We start from the raw sequence: 16612 nt of genomic DNA on the forward strand, positions 1-16612 counted from the left end.
AGAAAACATAGTTAGAATGTTACTCCATTTTCTATCTAAATACATTTCTTTTAAGTATTACAAAGCACAGTATGATGTTATGGCCAGAAAAATACCTCTAAAACAACCAGATCAAATTATGGGGTCTTTCTAAAAGGGAAATACAGAAGGAGGACATAGAAAATGTCAAGATGATGTTGGTCTCCTGTAGCACTAAGAATTTTCAAGGCTTTGCTTATTTTACCATCTTAGACATGGAAAAGAAGTTTAGGAAAAAGATTTCTATGCCAAACTACAAAGGGTAGACACGACACTGTTTTTCTACACTAGTTCTAGGCAGTACGTTAAGACAAGCATTAATTTCAATTCTCGTACTGAACTTCAAAGAGGAATGTGCAGCAAAGGCAGACACTCTGAAATATGTGACTGAAGAAAGTTATACTGCCTACGTTTTGTGAAAGACAGAGCTGTAACCAAATCCTATATACACAGGCCTAGAAGGATATTAGAACATCTACTCCAGCTGCAGCAAGTCAATTCAATAGAAATCAAAAGTGTAGTACTCTGGTGCTTCAGTTTAGGAGTACAACAAGCTACCTGGGGAAGGGATGGTAAATACCTGACAGTTAAACATAATGCCCACAGGAGGGAAAGAAGATGGAATGCCAGTTTTTTCTTAATCATGTTACATGTAACAACTGTTAGTATGTCATAACTTCATAATAATGTAGCTTAAGGCATCTTTATTTTAGGATCAATTAAGGCTAATTTTGCAAACACTTGCTGTGGTCAAACAAAATGTTTCAATATTCAATCTGGTATGTGAAGTCAGCAGAGCTACTGAGAATCCTAATGGTAAGCATGTGCTGAACTCAACCCATAATCATAAGAATGATTCACAACAAGTTGGCCCACTTCATTCCATTGAATTGTTCACAGAAATACACCTCTTAAAAATACACATTTGAAGAATCAACTCTAAACTAAATATCTTCACTTTCTGTCTGTGCTTGTCTTTTGTAAACTTCATATTGCTACGGTAATCAGTGTTGAGATTTTAAAAAAAAGATTGAAAGGTCAGTATTCACTAAGAAGTTGTCCTACAGCATGAAGAAAACACATATGAAATAATCTGATAATTAGATTAAAAAAAACCTGTTATTTTAAATGTACAATGCTGTAAATAAAAATTAGTATATACTGAAAATATTTTAAAAAATCTGAATTAATGAAATTGAAAGACAATGGTCGCCAAGGGCCTATATGGGTTTCACAGCTTTGTACAGTGAACAGAATAGTGGTTTATAATTTGAGAGAGACTGTCAGAGGGGTCTCTTTTCCATAAGAACTTTCAGTGTAGAGAAGAAATACTGAATAAAGAGTAAATATGAACCCAAGAGATGAAGAATGAATGCAGATGAAATCATATGAGCCTCATTCAGCCCATATTCTGCATTGGGTCATATTTTGCACTTAATAGATAGTCATTATTTAGGTGTGCTTAGCAAATCTACACTTAAAATGCCGCTTTGAAAACACCAGCAACAGAGATTCCACTTTTCTGGGCAGTATATCTCAACTCCAACATGGGTATAATCTCACACTTTGAGAAAATACTAGTTTTCTCGGAAATATACCTCTTTCTACTTTGATCTTGTCAAGGATTTCATTTTTGTCTGCTAAATCAGTTTTGATAGCTGTCTCTAGTTTAGCAATTTGCAGTTTCAGTTGCTGTTCCTTTGATTTCCATTGCTGTTCATGGGGTAGACTGAAGACACTGCAATAAAATATATGTTATATGAAAAACTTTTAGAAATCAGCTTCAGCAGAAAATAATCAAGAAAAAAAACTTTTAATAGCACAGAGACCACTGTCATTGTGGCTGAGGAATTATGTAAACATATGTTGGTCTGCTGCTCTTGAAACCCAGGTGGCTATCTCAGGACACAGTTAAAAAACATGAAAGATTTGTGGGTTGAGCAAAGGAGCTGGCCTTAATTTAGAGCTCCAAAGTTAAAAAAAGTTGGTAGCATGCAACATCTGTGAGACTAGGAAAGAAACTGAGATGCATATGTCAGAATAATCCACAACTGCAAACTTCAGCAAGTGACAACTACAAAACCTGGGGTTTTTTTGTTTACAAACCCTCTTAAAGTAGAGAATTGGAAACATCCACCTGATTTCTTTTAAATTTGTGAGACCTAAAGTCAGTTGCCTGGTCAAAGAAATGTTGACCACAAAGTGACAACAGTTTTCTCATACTCTAAAACAACAATACTGATGCTGATTAAGAAGCACATATAAAGTAATCCTTCTCCTACTTGAAGAAATTAAAAAAAAAAAAAAAAAGTGGGAAAAGAAATTAGAACAACTATTTTGCCTTTAACATTATTTGCTTGTAAATTGATAATCTATTTGCAAGGACTGCATGGATACGCAATCAGAACTGCTGAAACCACAACAAAATGTGTAACTCAGACTGAAATGAAAGTAATTGTATTATATAATTTACAGTATAATTCCTTGCAGGTAAAAAGAAAAAGCAATGTAATGTGCTTTCTTGTAACTTAAGACAGTAAGTACTATGCTCTTCATATTACTGTTGTTCAATTCTTGCATTCTTATTGACTGGAAAAATGTCCATCTTAACAAACCATAAAGCAGTTTATTCACTTACATATTCTGTGAAAAATCATAAACTGTGGGAGTTTATTAAACAAATGAGTTAGTTCCTCAACTCTTTCCTTTGCAGAAGCTCACCAGTTAACAAATATATTATATATATATAAATGTATTGAAAAATCTTCTGAAATCTATTTTGCAACGTATCTCTCCCAGAGATCTATGTAACAAGCCTCAACAAAAAAAAAAAAAAAAAAAAAAAACAAAACAAAACAAAAAAAACAAAAAAAACCCAAAAAAAACACAAACCAAAAAACAAACAAAAAAAAAAAAAAACAAAGGAGAAGAAAGAAGTATTGCAGAAGGAACAGCCCACAGAGCCTTGGAGACTGTACCTGCAGAGACAAAGAGAATGCCTGCTCTGATTGGTGACTACATGCAGTGATTCTGAGTATTTGTAAGTGCAGTTACATCAAAAATACTTGAGGAATGACCTTGAGGTTAAAGAAAAAAACCTATTACAGCATGAACTGTAGACTCTGAAGTATATGGCAAGGGTTTATATCCTGGATTTGTGCTCTTCTTAAAAACTGGTTTATTTCCCTGTATTTTGTCGTTTCCTCATAGTACACCTAACCTATTTAATACAGTTCTCCAGGCATAGAGCATCTTACACTTTGACAGATTGCCTTTTACACCATGCATGAACTTAAGGAATGCTTCTAAGTCCTGCAGTAAAATAAGATATATTTTACTCTCCTATAATTTTGAAGATAATATGCAGGAAATATAATGCACTGCACACAGTATCATTCCATAGCACTGCCTAGATACAGAAGAGATACAGTGTGTTCTCTAATTGCTTAAAGTCTCATTGGTCCCATAGGGAAAGAACAAAGCCTATCAAAAAAGGTATCAAATACTCTTAGTTTTCACATTTCTGAAAGCGCTTTCACATTTCAATGACAACTATATGTGCATTTGTTAGCTTTAGGTACAATAACTTCATGTAAAGATGTAGCTACATCTAATTCAGTTGTTTGGAAGACTATACTGTCAGAGAAACCATTAAGAGTTACTATGATGGCAGTTCAAGATTTCAGTGCTTAAATTAAGAACATTTCAGAAGACAGGTTTCATCCAAGTCTATGTAATGCCAATGTTTATGCTGGTTAGTTTGAATTGAGTCCACTTGTGTTGTTTCTTCATTTGAATTCTAAGATTCACGTGTAAAATCTGTCACATCTATGGCACTTCATCAGAGTTAAAGCCATGTGGATAAACTATAATGGTCAACCACATCGGGCATTGTTTCTTTTGAAGGAATTTAAGCATTGTTAGGTTTGCATTACAAGGTCATATGAAAACCACTCCTCCAAACCCTTTATCAAAATGTATTGTTTTCTTGGACAAAGAGTAAATAATAAGAGTCAACTGACAAATTCACACTTGTTCTTTGCAAACTTTTCAGATGCAGTTCTGCAGTCTTGGCTTTGGCAAAATTGCTATCAACTTCCCAAAAATAACATCATCAAAGGATGGATTTGTGCCTCTTTTCCTCTATTAAAAAGATTTATTAATTATCTAGCACCTGTAGGCACTTCCTACACACCACTAGCAACAAGTAAGCTGCAATACAGTTCCATTGTAAAAATAGGAAACTGAAAAGGCTAGCCATTAAACAGTGGTTATAATGAAATTACCAATTTTTCTAATTCCTTGTTATTTGATGTGCTGGTTTTGGCTGAGACAATTTTTTTTCCTAGTGGTTAGTATGGGGCTGTGTTTTGGATTTGTGCTGAACACAGTGATGATAATACAGAGATGTTTTTGTTACTGCTGAGCAGGGTCTGGAGACAAACAAAGCCTTTTCTGGTTTTCATACTGCTGTCCTGAGGAGAGGGCTGCAGGGGGTGTGGGAAACTGGGAGGCAACACAGGCACAGGGAGAGCAGATCAAAGGAATATTTTCTAGTACATAAAGTGAGAAGAAGGAGGAGAAAGGGAGGACATTTGGAATGATGGTGTTTGTCCTCCCAAGTCACTGTAACATGTGATGGGGCCTTGAAGGTGCGGAACACCTGCCTGCCCTTGGGAAGCCAGGAAAGAATTCCTTGTTTTACTTTCCTTGTGTGCACGACTTCTGCTTTCCCTATTAAACTGTCTTTATCTTACTGCACAGTTTCTCTAGCTTTACCCTTTAAATTCTCTCCCCAGTCTCTGGTGGGGAAGTGAGCAAGGGCTGTGAGGGGCTTGGCGTCTGGCTGGAGTAAAACCACAATATGGAAAGATGAAACATGAATCAACATTTAAATGGGACTATATGAAAAGACAGATGAGTTTAGATAAAAGAACAGCCATATTGTAGGTTACTGCATAGTGACAGAAGCATATTTAAATTTATTTAGTTAAACATCTTCTTAAACTCTCCATGACTTAAGTAGAACGGAAATATCATAAGTTGATTTGTTAGTAAGTGTTACTTTTCTGCATAATGATAAAAGAGAGAAAGAAATCATAATCAGAAATATTTATAACATGATCACATTTTGGAGGAATCTACAACAATGAATTTAAGTGACAGACAACTGATCATCTGCCCCTATACAAAACTCTGAGTATTGTGATAATACAACTGTTACATCTCGTAAGTAAAAAACTGTTTTAAGTTATTTGTACTCACCATTTTTCACTTCTATAATTTTTAATTTCTAAGCAAACAGTACAAGAAGCATAAGAAATATTGTAAGAATTCTATAAGCAAAATTTGGTATCACTCACATTCTGTTTAGTCATTGGTATTTTTTTGATAGACATCACTTTAAGAGGAGAAATAATTTCAATACAAGAAAATATGTTAAGCATTTTACATACTTTCTGAAGCAATTATTAACTCTAAGACGTGTCTTATTATGTAACCCTCTTTAGTGCAAAAAAAAATCACAGTTTCACAATAAAGGAAGAGCTCATTTGAAGGTAATTTTTTTCTTTCATATGCTTGCGGCAATTGGCTAGAATTATTTATTTCTGTATCAGTAGAAGTGAAATGATAGCTATTACATAAGAAACAAACCACACGTCAAAAATAATTAGTGGAAAAGCTGTCAAATATCAAACTTTATATAGGTTGACTCTGAACCGCTGGAAGAACTTAAGACAAAAATTCAAACACCCCTTTGTTAAAAAAAACCCCAAGAAACAATCCTAAAACCCCAAATAAACCAAAATTAATATATATCTACCTAGAAGTATCCTTTCAACAATAACTCTAAAGAAAAGAATGAGAAATTCAACTAAGAACTTCTTTCATTTATGTTCAAAATAAAATGACTCCTCTTTATTTTTAATTACATTTTTAAAAGTAGTATCCTATTGTTTCAGGAGTATTAGAACAAGTTGGTCCGTTTCAACAGGACAGATGAAATACAGGCAGAGTACCACAAATGTTTCCATATATGCTTAGATATGATAAACTGGAGCACAAACATATTTACATGTGTGCACAAACACTCAATAGGCACATTCCAGCACTTAGTGTATGAAGACCTATTCAACAGGACAGGAATCTAATTTTTCATACACAGAATCCATAACTTACCTGTTATGCAGCTTATCATAGTTTTCCTTCAAGAGTTCATTCTCTTTTTCTAGATCATTTATTCTTTCCTGTAACTAAAATGAAGAAGGAAGTTTTATTTGATGCACAGCACAAAAGGAAATTACAATGAATGTGTGAAGACAAATAGTTAATTATTTGTAGGTATTGTCAAACTATTATTTGTTCTTTTTATACGAAATCAGAATCACAGAATAGCCTGTGGTTGGAAGGGATACAAGGATCATCAAGTCCAGCTTTAAAGTGAATGGCCCATTTGGGGATGAAAACCACAACCTTGGAAGTATTAGCACCCTGCTCTAATCAACAGAGCCAATCTCAGGCTATACTTACAAAATAATATAAAAATCTAAGAGTCTAAGTGTATTACTGACATGATAAGCAACACATCCTTGTTTTCAAAATATTCACTAAAGCAAGACATAACTTTAAAGCTATGAGATACCAAGAAGATACCTTCATGCATTACAATAGTTTAAAAGTTTGGAGGAAGTACCTATGAGATAATCTTGGTAAACTTGGTTCATGCGAAATACATTTAAAATAGGTAAATCAGGTGGTGAAACTAAATTTACTACAAAATGTAACAGAAAAACAAGTAAGAGTGCAGACTCTTACTCCTCATGCATTGAAGAGAATGAGGAATAAACCACTTGATTTTTAGCCGTAAGTGTGGATGGCATTAGTCTGAGAGCCTCTAGACAAAGAAACAAGTAACTGATTTGAACTGCTAAATCAGATATAACACTATACTGTACTGGAATTAAATCAGTTTGAAAGAATACTAAAAAAACTATTATCAATAAATTAAGTATCATTTTCTTTCAGTTAACAAACCACTTATTCAGTATCAGAATTGACATGAAATTCTGTGCTTTAACCTCAAATATCGTCCAAACACTGGTGCAGTGACTATGTGGCAAAGGGATCAAGTGTGGTTGATATTATACCAAATACAAGCAGCAGCCACTGTTTTTTTCTTTTTAATGGGATAAAAGTATATATATCACCAGGTCAGTCTTCTAAATGTGTGTGAAACATCTGTTCACATTTCCACAATTCAAAGGTATCCCATCATTAACTCTTCCCTTATCTATATGTACTTCAAGCAGATTCAAGATGTCTTGGAGACAATCTCACCTCTTCTGTCCTTCTGTTTGAAATAGTTACCGACTGCAATTCTTTCTGAAGATGGAAGCACTTTAACCGCTCCTCTTTAAGCTGAACATTCAGTTCATCACCTTTTGCTAATAAAGCATCATGGTTGGCCTTCAAGTTCTTTAGGTTCTGTGAAAAGGAGGAAGGAATATGAAAATCACACCTAGCAGAATGTTCCCACACTGTGTATTTCAACAGGGGCTCTCAAGGCGCTGTTGAGCAGATGTTCTCAATGTGATCAGCAGGACACATTCTTGAACTAAGTAACTGAAAGTAACTTTCACTCCCCAGTTAGGAAGGTCAGCAGAAGGTGACCTGCATGCCCTCATGAACATCACACCTTCAGTTTACTCATGATGAAAATGACAAATAAATCTGTAAAGAAATTAAAAGATTTTGCAGTGGTTACAGCGGTTGGACGTGCTAACCAAAAACCACCGCAGCAGCAAGCAGAAATCAATGTCGTCCACATCTGTGTTAATCATATTGCTTGCCATAGCTCTCTTAACCCTTTTATTTAATATATACATACACACACACACATATAAATCTTTATACTTATAGATACACATATACACACAATTGTAGATATATGATTCTTTTGCAACCCTCCTGCATTCAGCTCTATTTCCCAGCTAGAAAACTTTAATAAGGGACATCTGATTTGCTTTATATTTTCATTTATTTTGATGGCACATTTAACCAATTTTAAAATTAAATGGAGGATGCTGATCGAGCTTCTATCTTCAGAATATTAGTTAATATTATACTGCCTACAATCCTGTAATTAAGCCTCATTCATTAAAAATTCACAAGTAAATCACATTCAGATTACGATTTGAGACAAAATAGTCAAAAGCCCCATCTCCTGTTTCATAAAATGACTGGATGATAATTTATGCCAAATACATACATGAATATAGTTAATGTTTAATGCTTTTAGGCATAAAGAAGTTAGCTTCATTTTTTCCATACAATATTCCTACAAAGTATTTAAATGGAGAAGCTAAACGTTAATCCTGTAAAAATTGTTTATGTTCACATGCAGTCTGGACAGACTGGAAATTAACAAAAAACCCATGAAAAATCAGTCACCAACTTGATCTTCAGCTTTTCGTATTCATTTCTCATGAAGACAAAAATCACGGAGAATACACAATATTAGCAGTCAATCAAACAAAAAGAAATAGAGTTAGTTTATAGTTATAAGTAGAGAGAATTCTGAATTCTACAGTTAAACTCTCTCTATTTTAGATTTCTTAAAGAGAAAGAAGACAAAAAGCCATCTTAAACCTTTTCTCAGTTTGGCAGAGAAGACACAGGAGTTACACTGAAGAGGGGGAAGCAGGCAAAGCAAAAGAAAATGCAGAAACAGAAAAACATGGGCAAAAAAAGGAAATAAAACAAAAATCTAATGACACAAGTGTTATTTAGCATGCTAACAATAAGCACACAGAAATTCAGAGTTTATAAGGGTACTCAGTGCTTCCACTTCTTAATCCTGGATACTTAATAAAGCTCTACTGCAGTTAGTATTCCTCCTTACAGGAAGTCTCCCATTTCCAAAGTATTATCATACCACCTTTGTATGCATATGCAGTTTTCCATATACATACAGGAAAAAGCAGAAAAAAGCAGTATAATTAAAACCTCTAGATAATCTACCACGGAATTGCATGTTCTGGAGATATTTTCATAAAATTGCTCTTTTTATAAGGAAAATTATTACTTAAAGTAGCCCTCTAAAATAATTTCCATGAACATATGAGCAGAGGTTAAATTCTAACATCAGAACAGTAGAGCCAAACTGCCCAAACTTCAGCAGAGAGTAATAAAGTGGAGGGGGCTTGGTACTCTTTTTTGGTAAATCAGTACATCTAAGTCAAAGTCCTCTCTTTAAATGATCAGGGATCATTTTCCATAGCCAGACAACTCAGTTCATTCTTCATAATCTGCTTGGTATGACTATGCACATGAAATCACTAAGACCTGCTAGACCCTGCTGAAAAAAAAAGAGAGATTAAGACTAAGAATCCCCACTCCATCTGGAGTAGTTTGAGTGTAATGTAGGATGTGGTTTATTTTAATGTACTCAGTATTCACATAGAATCAAGAAATGTGTAAAATTTGTCTTCTGTTTAGCATTCTTATATGATAAGAGTATAGGAATGTTACTGATCAAATTGCAATTACCTCTTCAAGCTGGAGAAATTTTCCTTCCATTGCTGAAAGAACATTGCTTTTCTCAGCCAGCTGTTTACGGACCTTGATCATTTCCACATTGTCCTGAATGTTTAGCCTTCAAAATTAAAAACAAATGCATCATAAACACATATTTTGAAGAAAATGTAGTGTATAATATCCAAATTAATTTGTTCTTCTATAGTTGACACTAGAGAGTTTAGGTAAATAAACATTTTACTGTTTGATGACACAGCAACTTCAATCAATACATGTATATCTTTGTTTTCTTTTTCTGTCATATACAGTTTTACACAATAAATAATCCTATGCCTAAAGAGATCGTTTTCCCTCTCTCCCACCATCAAAAGCATTCAGTGCCAGTTGAACACCATTTTGTGAAGTTTCCACCTATCCAATACTGCAAAGAAAATGTGAGCTAGCAATTTAGATTGTAACATCTTAAGTCTGGTATTCAAACAAGCTGCCAGTGTGTCTTAATTACATGAAAATAATTTAATATCTATGCAGATAATCTTACAATTCTAAGATTAATTTGAGCCTGTACTGTGTATTAGAAAGGATGTTTAAAATTATTCAAAATTAAAAAAATATTTATGTAGGTGTTTTCCCTTACTTCAAACGATGCAACTAAACCCCATTATTTCTACAGGTATGAGAGGAGAAACCAGTCTGGGTTTTTATTAATATAAATTATGATAAAATCAGAATAGATTTTCAAATCTGAAAAGGCAATTTCTCTTCCAATACTTGTCTGTTTTAGACGTGCTGGACAAATTGTCATAATGCCATGCTGGAGCAAGTGAAGGGGCTACAAAGCTTAGACATCTGGAAAACAGCTGAGTATGTGAATAAAGTAATGTTGCTCTCTAATACCAAAACATTGTTAGAGACTTTAATTTATCTCAACATTTTCTGCAACAGCAGAGACAGTATTATTCTACTATTTGTAGAGTCCAAATTATTGAATTCTAGTGAACAATAAATTGTCCACTATGAAGCTACACCAAAAATTTGATAAGAATTAAAGTGAAGGAAAAAAAGGTGATTAAAATTTTATGAATTGAATTTCAACTGAACCTTTATCAGTTGGAAAAGAATACTCTAAAATGGTAATTATGAACTCTTTTGTTTATTTATGAAAAAGCATCATAACTTATTATTGTAAGTATCTCCTTGCTTAGAATTATCCATGCTAGTTGGCAAAACGTTTTATGGCTTGGTTTCACCAATCAGACAAAAATTAATAAGGCCCATATTTCTTTACAGAAGTAGTAACTTCCACAGCTACCTACAAATATTATGATATAACTCTTCCTAACTTTTCCACCATGGGGATCTTAATTTTTCACAATACCTTTGGCTTGCTGTACTCTGCTCTTTCAGCCGTAGGGTGGATTCTTCAATTTCCTTTTCTTTCTTTCTTAGTTGACTCCCAAGAAACTCTCTGGCACGGTCTAGTTCCTCAATTTGGTTCTTTTGGGACTCAATGACAGTCTCCCTGCAAGTACAAGCATCTTACATTATAAAACCAGCTATATATTTTTATAAAGGAAAAAAAAAAGCATACTCAAGTAAGACAAACTTTTAAGTGTTCAGCAAAATCTGTATTTCTTATTAACATACCTCACAAGAGAGGCTTATGAGTTTAAATTGCTATGAAAGTGCAACACAAGCTCTCAAAATAAATGTTTCTGTGAACTGAATAATGCTTAGCAGAACCTCACTAAAATGCTGTTCATGGTTTCTCACACTCTATAGTAGAAGTATCCTCCTTCTCATCCATTAGCACCAATGGTTTCTCAAAAGCATAACACCATTATTAGCTATCACAAAATTAGATCTTCAACAGATGGAGCACTGAAAGTAATTTTTAAGCTTTTATTCCAAGATGGAAAAATCTAAACCCCCCCAAAAAATCAAGAAAGAAAATAAAATCAAAAGATGTGTTTTAAACAGTGGAATTCATCCAATAAATGCAATAAAAAAAATTTATAGGAATATTTCTGTACAATTGTTTCTTATGATTCCAGTTAATCTTTGCATTTATAAAATTTTAAGCACAAAATAAATGACTGCACATTAATCCATATATTTCTAAACTTAGCTTGCCCATTAATTGGAAATTTAGCATTTACAGAGAATGTAATTGATAATCTGATTTAAGTAAATCACTGTGAAAATAAACAAACAGCTTTTAGAAAACCCAGGTTCTAAACACACAATTCAGAGAAGAAAAATATTCTAATCAGACACCTCAATATCTGTAAATTAGATGCCAACTACCTTTTCTATATAACACTTCTCTATTCTCATGCCATCGCTACATCAAGGATGTTGTAAGGGTTTCCTAAGCATCAATTCCATTTGAAACACGGAGTTGAATTACAAACCACACTTCAAAATGCAAAAGTGAATCAGAATCATTTTACATAACTATCCCAATACTGTGCTTTTTGTACTTATCCATAAGATCTGTCTGCCTCCAGGAATGAAACTTAAATGCATCAGCAAACTTGCATGGTGGTGCACATTTTAGGAGTTACATTGGTAAAAATTTTGCAGCTAAGGTTCTTTCTTCTTTTGTCAGCTTTGACCCATAACAAACAAGGCAGGCATTGCATCCTAGCAAAGAAAGCCTCATCCCTGGAGACCAGTTTTAACTTGTAGCCAAATTCTTATGTACCTACATTTTGCATTCTAAATACCCGATTTCCTGTTTTCCTTAATATTCTGCATTACCAGTGTTATTATTGTTATTATTGTCAGAACCAACCATTTTATTTTCAGAACTGAAAACTTCTTAAAAGATATACTTTTTTTTCCTTCAAGAAAACCATAAGTTCTAAGAACTATAATGACAAAAAAAAAAGTAATAAGAAAATCATACAAATTTCTGATTTCAGCCCTTGAATCCTTGAGCAGACTCTGTCCATATTTGGGGAGCACAAGATCAGATGATCTCACTTCTAAACTTTGAAATCTCATTCCTGAATACAAAAAAAAGATAAATTTTTGACTTGTTGAATGAGAAGGCTTTTAACAAACCAACTATCTTAATACAGTACAAACAATTGAAACTTCTATACAGATGTCATAAAAAAGTATTTTTACATCAAAATCACATGGAAAGAAATAATCATAGTATGCACAACATAAGCTGCTGTAAATCTGAAGGATGGGTGATGCTGAACAGTGCTAAAGTGAACTGTTAAAAACATGTCCTGAGAGATTTTTAGAAGATTTTACTTTCAAAGACAGAGAACACAGATCGTGTCTTCAAAAAAGAGAAATAACAGTATTATTAGACAGGAACATGGATTTGTAATCACTTTTTCTCAGCAATTTCTTTGCAAAATCCCAAGTGTCATTCACCCAGACATGCAATTGTTAGGACTGTATTTTAGTAGCAGCGTAGATAATTTCCTTGTGTTGTTTAGAAGCATCCTAAGACCATGGTGAAGAAGAGAAGTGAGAAATTAATTAAGGAACAATTATTACTTTAGGAGAAAATGCAATGTTTTCTCCACATTTTTCTCCTACTCTTAGAAAGAAGAAATTAACCAAGTTTTGAGGTGGGACCAAATACATTTCATTTCAAAGACAGCATTAAGGCAGCCATTCCTCAGAATTCCATCACTTAAGTTCAAGGTACAATGATACCAGCAGTTTCCCAAAATGCCTGAAAAAACTTACCTACTTTGCTTCATTAACTTGACCTATTTCCAAATTTGATCTTTATGTGTTATTTTAAGGTACTGGTAATTGCAATACACACACACATATATATATATATATGTGTGTGTGTGTGTGTATGTATAGATTTTTTTTTGTTTTGTTTACTTTTGTTCAAATGAAGTTATTTCCTAGATGACTGCACTCAAAAAAGAAAGCAAGTATTTACAGAACATCCATACCTGATTAGCTTTCAAGGGTACTTTTAAATCAGCCAAACAAAAAGCAGATATAGGAAGCTCTAATTATTATTTGTAGAGTTTTCTTGTCTCTTAATACCTTAGAGACAGCTAAACTATCCTTATTTTTTCCAGGCATTTTATTTTTCAGTAATTGCTCTGCATATTTTCTGATCTGCACTAAAAATATTTTGAAATTCAGAATCATGGTTTCAAGTGCAACCAAAGAGTCTGCTGTTTTAATAAAAGTGAATTATACCCTTCTTGGTGTGCTCTGGCATGCCAGCAGTCTCACTCTCTTTTCTGAGACCAGTGTTCACACGAGCTTGAACGGAGCTGTACTGACAAGGCCTATGGCCTTGAATCTGGAGCTGCTGTTTAGTTGAAATGAGTTTGTTGTGGAGGCTCTCATTTTGTTTCTCAAGCTCACGAACTTTTTCTTGCAAATGCTCAATCATTTCTTCCAGCTCCAGAGCCTGACCCAGCTGCTTGGGTCCAGAGCCAGCCTGGTCACATTTTCTTTTATCATTAACAAGCCGCATTAACTTGGTGGTTGTTCTGGGGAAAACAATTAAAAAAAAAAAGAAAAATAATGTGAAAATTCAGCAAAAAAGTATTCTGTTGAAAGGAACAGAACCACTGTGGAGACTCCAGCACAGAACCTTGATAATAAATTTCAAGTTTTGATGTAACTATTGTTGCTTGTGACAAACTCCTTGAAGATAACTGATACCACTGAGCAGCAATCTGCTTTATACTACTGACGAATAAGTTTCTTAAGGCTTGACATTTAAGTTTAGTAAAGGAAGGACACATTTACATTGTATGCAATTTTACCTAAGTGGACTATGAGTACACCCACTTGGTGTAAGTGGATAATAAGCGGTATTCCCTGTGCACAAAAACATAGGGACTGCCATTTGAAATAACAAAACAATTCATTTAATCTACAATCTTGTATTTGACAACAACCTGACAGAAAAGATGGAAATTATGTAATGCTGGTCAACTGGAAAGTGGCTCACTGAATACTGAGTCAAAAGAAAATAATGGTTTGGACTTTGAAGTATGAAATAGACAATATTAAAGTATGAAATAGCCAATATTTTCAACTACCCTTTGATGAATTCATTAGCTCCTCACTAGAAACTGGCTTAGATGCAGAAAGACTTTGTTAAAAATTAGCACAATGTAAACAGAGTCACAGCATTGAGCCCTTCTGCAGTGTTGTAATACTACAAACAGTTCTTCACAGTCCAGATCAGTTTGACACCACACTAAGTCCTGGCAAAGATTAGCACACAAATCCTAACACACTGAGTTTAATAATCAGCCTAAAGTTGCTCGTATATTTGTGGGTAAACTGGGTACTGTGCTCCCTATGCTATTTGGGACTTCTTCACTGAAGTTATCTATTACAATTTGTATCCACGTGTTTTGTGGTGTCAGTGGCTGGACACAGGGACAACACACACTCCAATGTCCATGCGGCAAAAGAGCGCATTTATTCCTCAAGCCCCTCTTTATAAAGGGGTTTGAAAAACCCAGTCTGGATAGCTCATTGGTCTGATCTTTGACACCACCCAGCTCCCAGACTAGTGAGATGTCTGCAGCTCAGGATGGAATGTAATTGGCTGAGGTTCCTGTCAGTCAACCCAAGTGCCAGTTTTATGGAGCTGGCAGGTTTCTTATTTGTGCCGAATTAACTGCCCAGTACAAGCCAGCTTGTACTGTGACATAATGTGACAGTTATCTACTACACTGAATAAAGGAGTGATGATTAAAAAGACATTTTAGTGCTAATTCACCAATAAAAAGCTAGATGCCATTCAACTTCTTGAAAGACAGACTGGGACAAAAAAAGGGCAGAATCTCTATGGATAGACCATTTTGATTCTAGAATGAAATGTCTGAAGAACCATTAGGCTTCTACAGTCCGCTCTCCAACTCCCAGAACACTCCACCAGCACAGCTGGGAATCCAAGGTATCATCTCTGATGTAGCAGACAGCAGTGTACCTCTGTACAGGGAGATCTAATAGGGGTCCTTGCAAAAACCATCTCACATATTCAGAGACAATAGATTGTAGAAATCAATACAAAAATCATGTCCAGTGGGTGATTTTTGCTACTGCATTAAAAAGTGCTCTGAGAGAAATCGGCATGATTATTAATTTGTTGATGATGCTTTAAGGGGACAAAAAGGTACTGTGAGTTAGAATAAAAATATTAAACCCCATACCTTTTAATTTTCTTCTCTTGCTTATTGGCATGCTGTTTGAGTAGGATGTGGTCATCATGTAGACGAAGAAATCTGTCTTCCAGTTCCTCTCGACTGATTCTTGATATGAGTTGTCGAGCTTTTACATTCTGTGTAGATGATGATTCTACCCAAACCAAGGCAATTTTAAATTACCTTCAATACATTCAACAACATATAATTCAAAGTCTAACTCACTTTGAAATTCTGAGAAAAAATTAACGAAAATTTTCAAGTAATATGATATTTTACACTCGTTTCAGCCTATTGATTAATTTCCTCAGACTTACTGGCAGGTTAATCACTTCCTTTTTTCTTTCTCTAAGAGACTAAAAAAAACATAGTTCAAATGATGCAGCAAACTGATTACCTACCAGGCAATGTAAAGATAACAATTTAGCAAGCAACCAGGAATGGTCAAACATACTAATTAAAAGATAGGATGAGCATTACCATTGAGATGTTTTCTAATCTGTTTCAAAGTGAATGTACTCTCTTGAAGCTTTAAAGAATTAACTCACAGTTGTGAAAACAACTAAGAAGACTAAGCCCAGCAGTTCCATTCTAATAGCAGCTGAGTAACATGTAAGAACTGCATGGTACTTTTGGTTTCCATTTTCTTAAATGGATCTGACCTTGTCCTCAAGTTCAGCAAAAAAGCATTCTCTTTCCTTCTGGAAGGATGAATGCTATAGCTTGATGAGCTTTCCAGTTTTTAGCATCTCACAGCAACTACTCTTTTACAACAACCTGCTTGAACATAGAATGAGTCACTGTACCTTTCAAAATTTAACCCAGATTTTGAACTTCATTTTGTGAAACGTTTTTAGAAAGAAGCTAAGGAAGCCACTGATCAAAGTCTG

General features: G+C 34.4%; 1 protein-coding gene across 10 annotated transcripts in view; it reads right to left on the reverse strand.

Annotated features, from left to right (window-relative positions):
• The window catches only part of LOC128795290 (protein fantom-like), a 40225-nt gene that overhangs the window by 21241 nt on the left and 2372 nt on the right, over nucleotides 1–16612 (reverse strand). For 9 of the 10 annotated variants that reach the window (XR_008433469.1, XM_053955941.1, XM_053955940.1 and 6 more), the window contains 8 exons: nucleotides 15732–15876; nucleotides 13750–14048; nucleotides 12467–12566; nucleotides 10934–11077; nucleotides 9568–9673; nucleotides 7357–7503; nucleotides 6199–6272; nucleotides 1617–1756 (listed from right to left, as the gene is read on the reverse strand). Coding sequence is in view for 9 of the 10 variants with exons in the window: in XM_053955941.1 (XP_053811916.1) it covers nucleotides 1617–1756; nucleotides 6199–6272; nucleotides 7357–7503; nucleotides 9568–9673; nucleotides 10934–11077; nucleotides 12467–12566; nucleotides 13750–14048; nucleotides 15732–15876 (1155 nt within the window). In the remaining variant the exon portion in view is untranslated. The remainder of the gene's footprint in view (nucleotides 1–1616; nucleotides 1757–6198; nucleotides 6273–7356; nucleotides 7504–9567; nucleotides 9674–10933; nucleotides 11078–12466; nucleotides 12567–13749; nucleotides 14049–15731; nucleotides 15877–16612) is intronic. The other variant, XM_053955948.1, reaches the window with a different exon arrangement.

The sequence above is a fragment of the Vidua chalybeata genome, chromosome 14 (assembly GCF_026979565.1).
Source record: "Vidua chalybeata isolate OUT-0048 chromosome 14, bVidCha1 merged haplotype, whole genome shotgun sequence".
Lineage (NCBI taxonomy): Eukaryota > Metazoa > Chordata > Aves > Passeriformes > Viduidae > Vidua > Vidua chalybeata.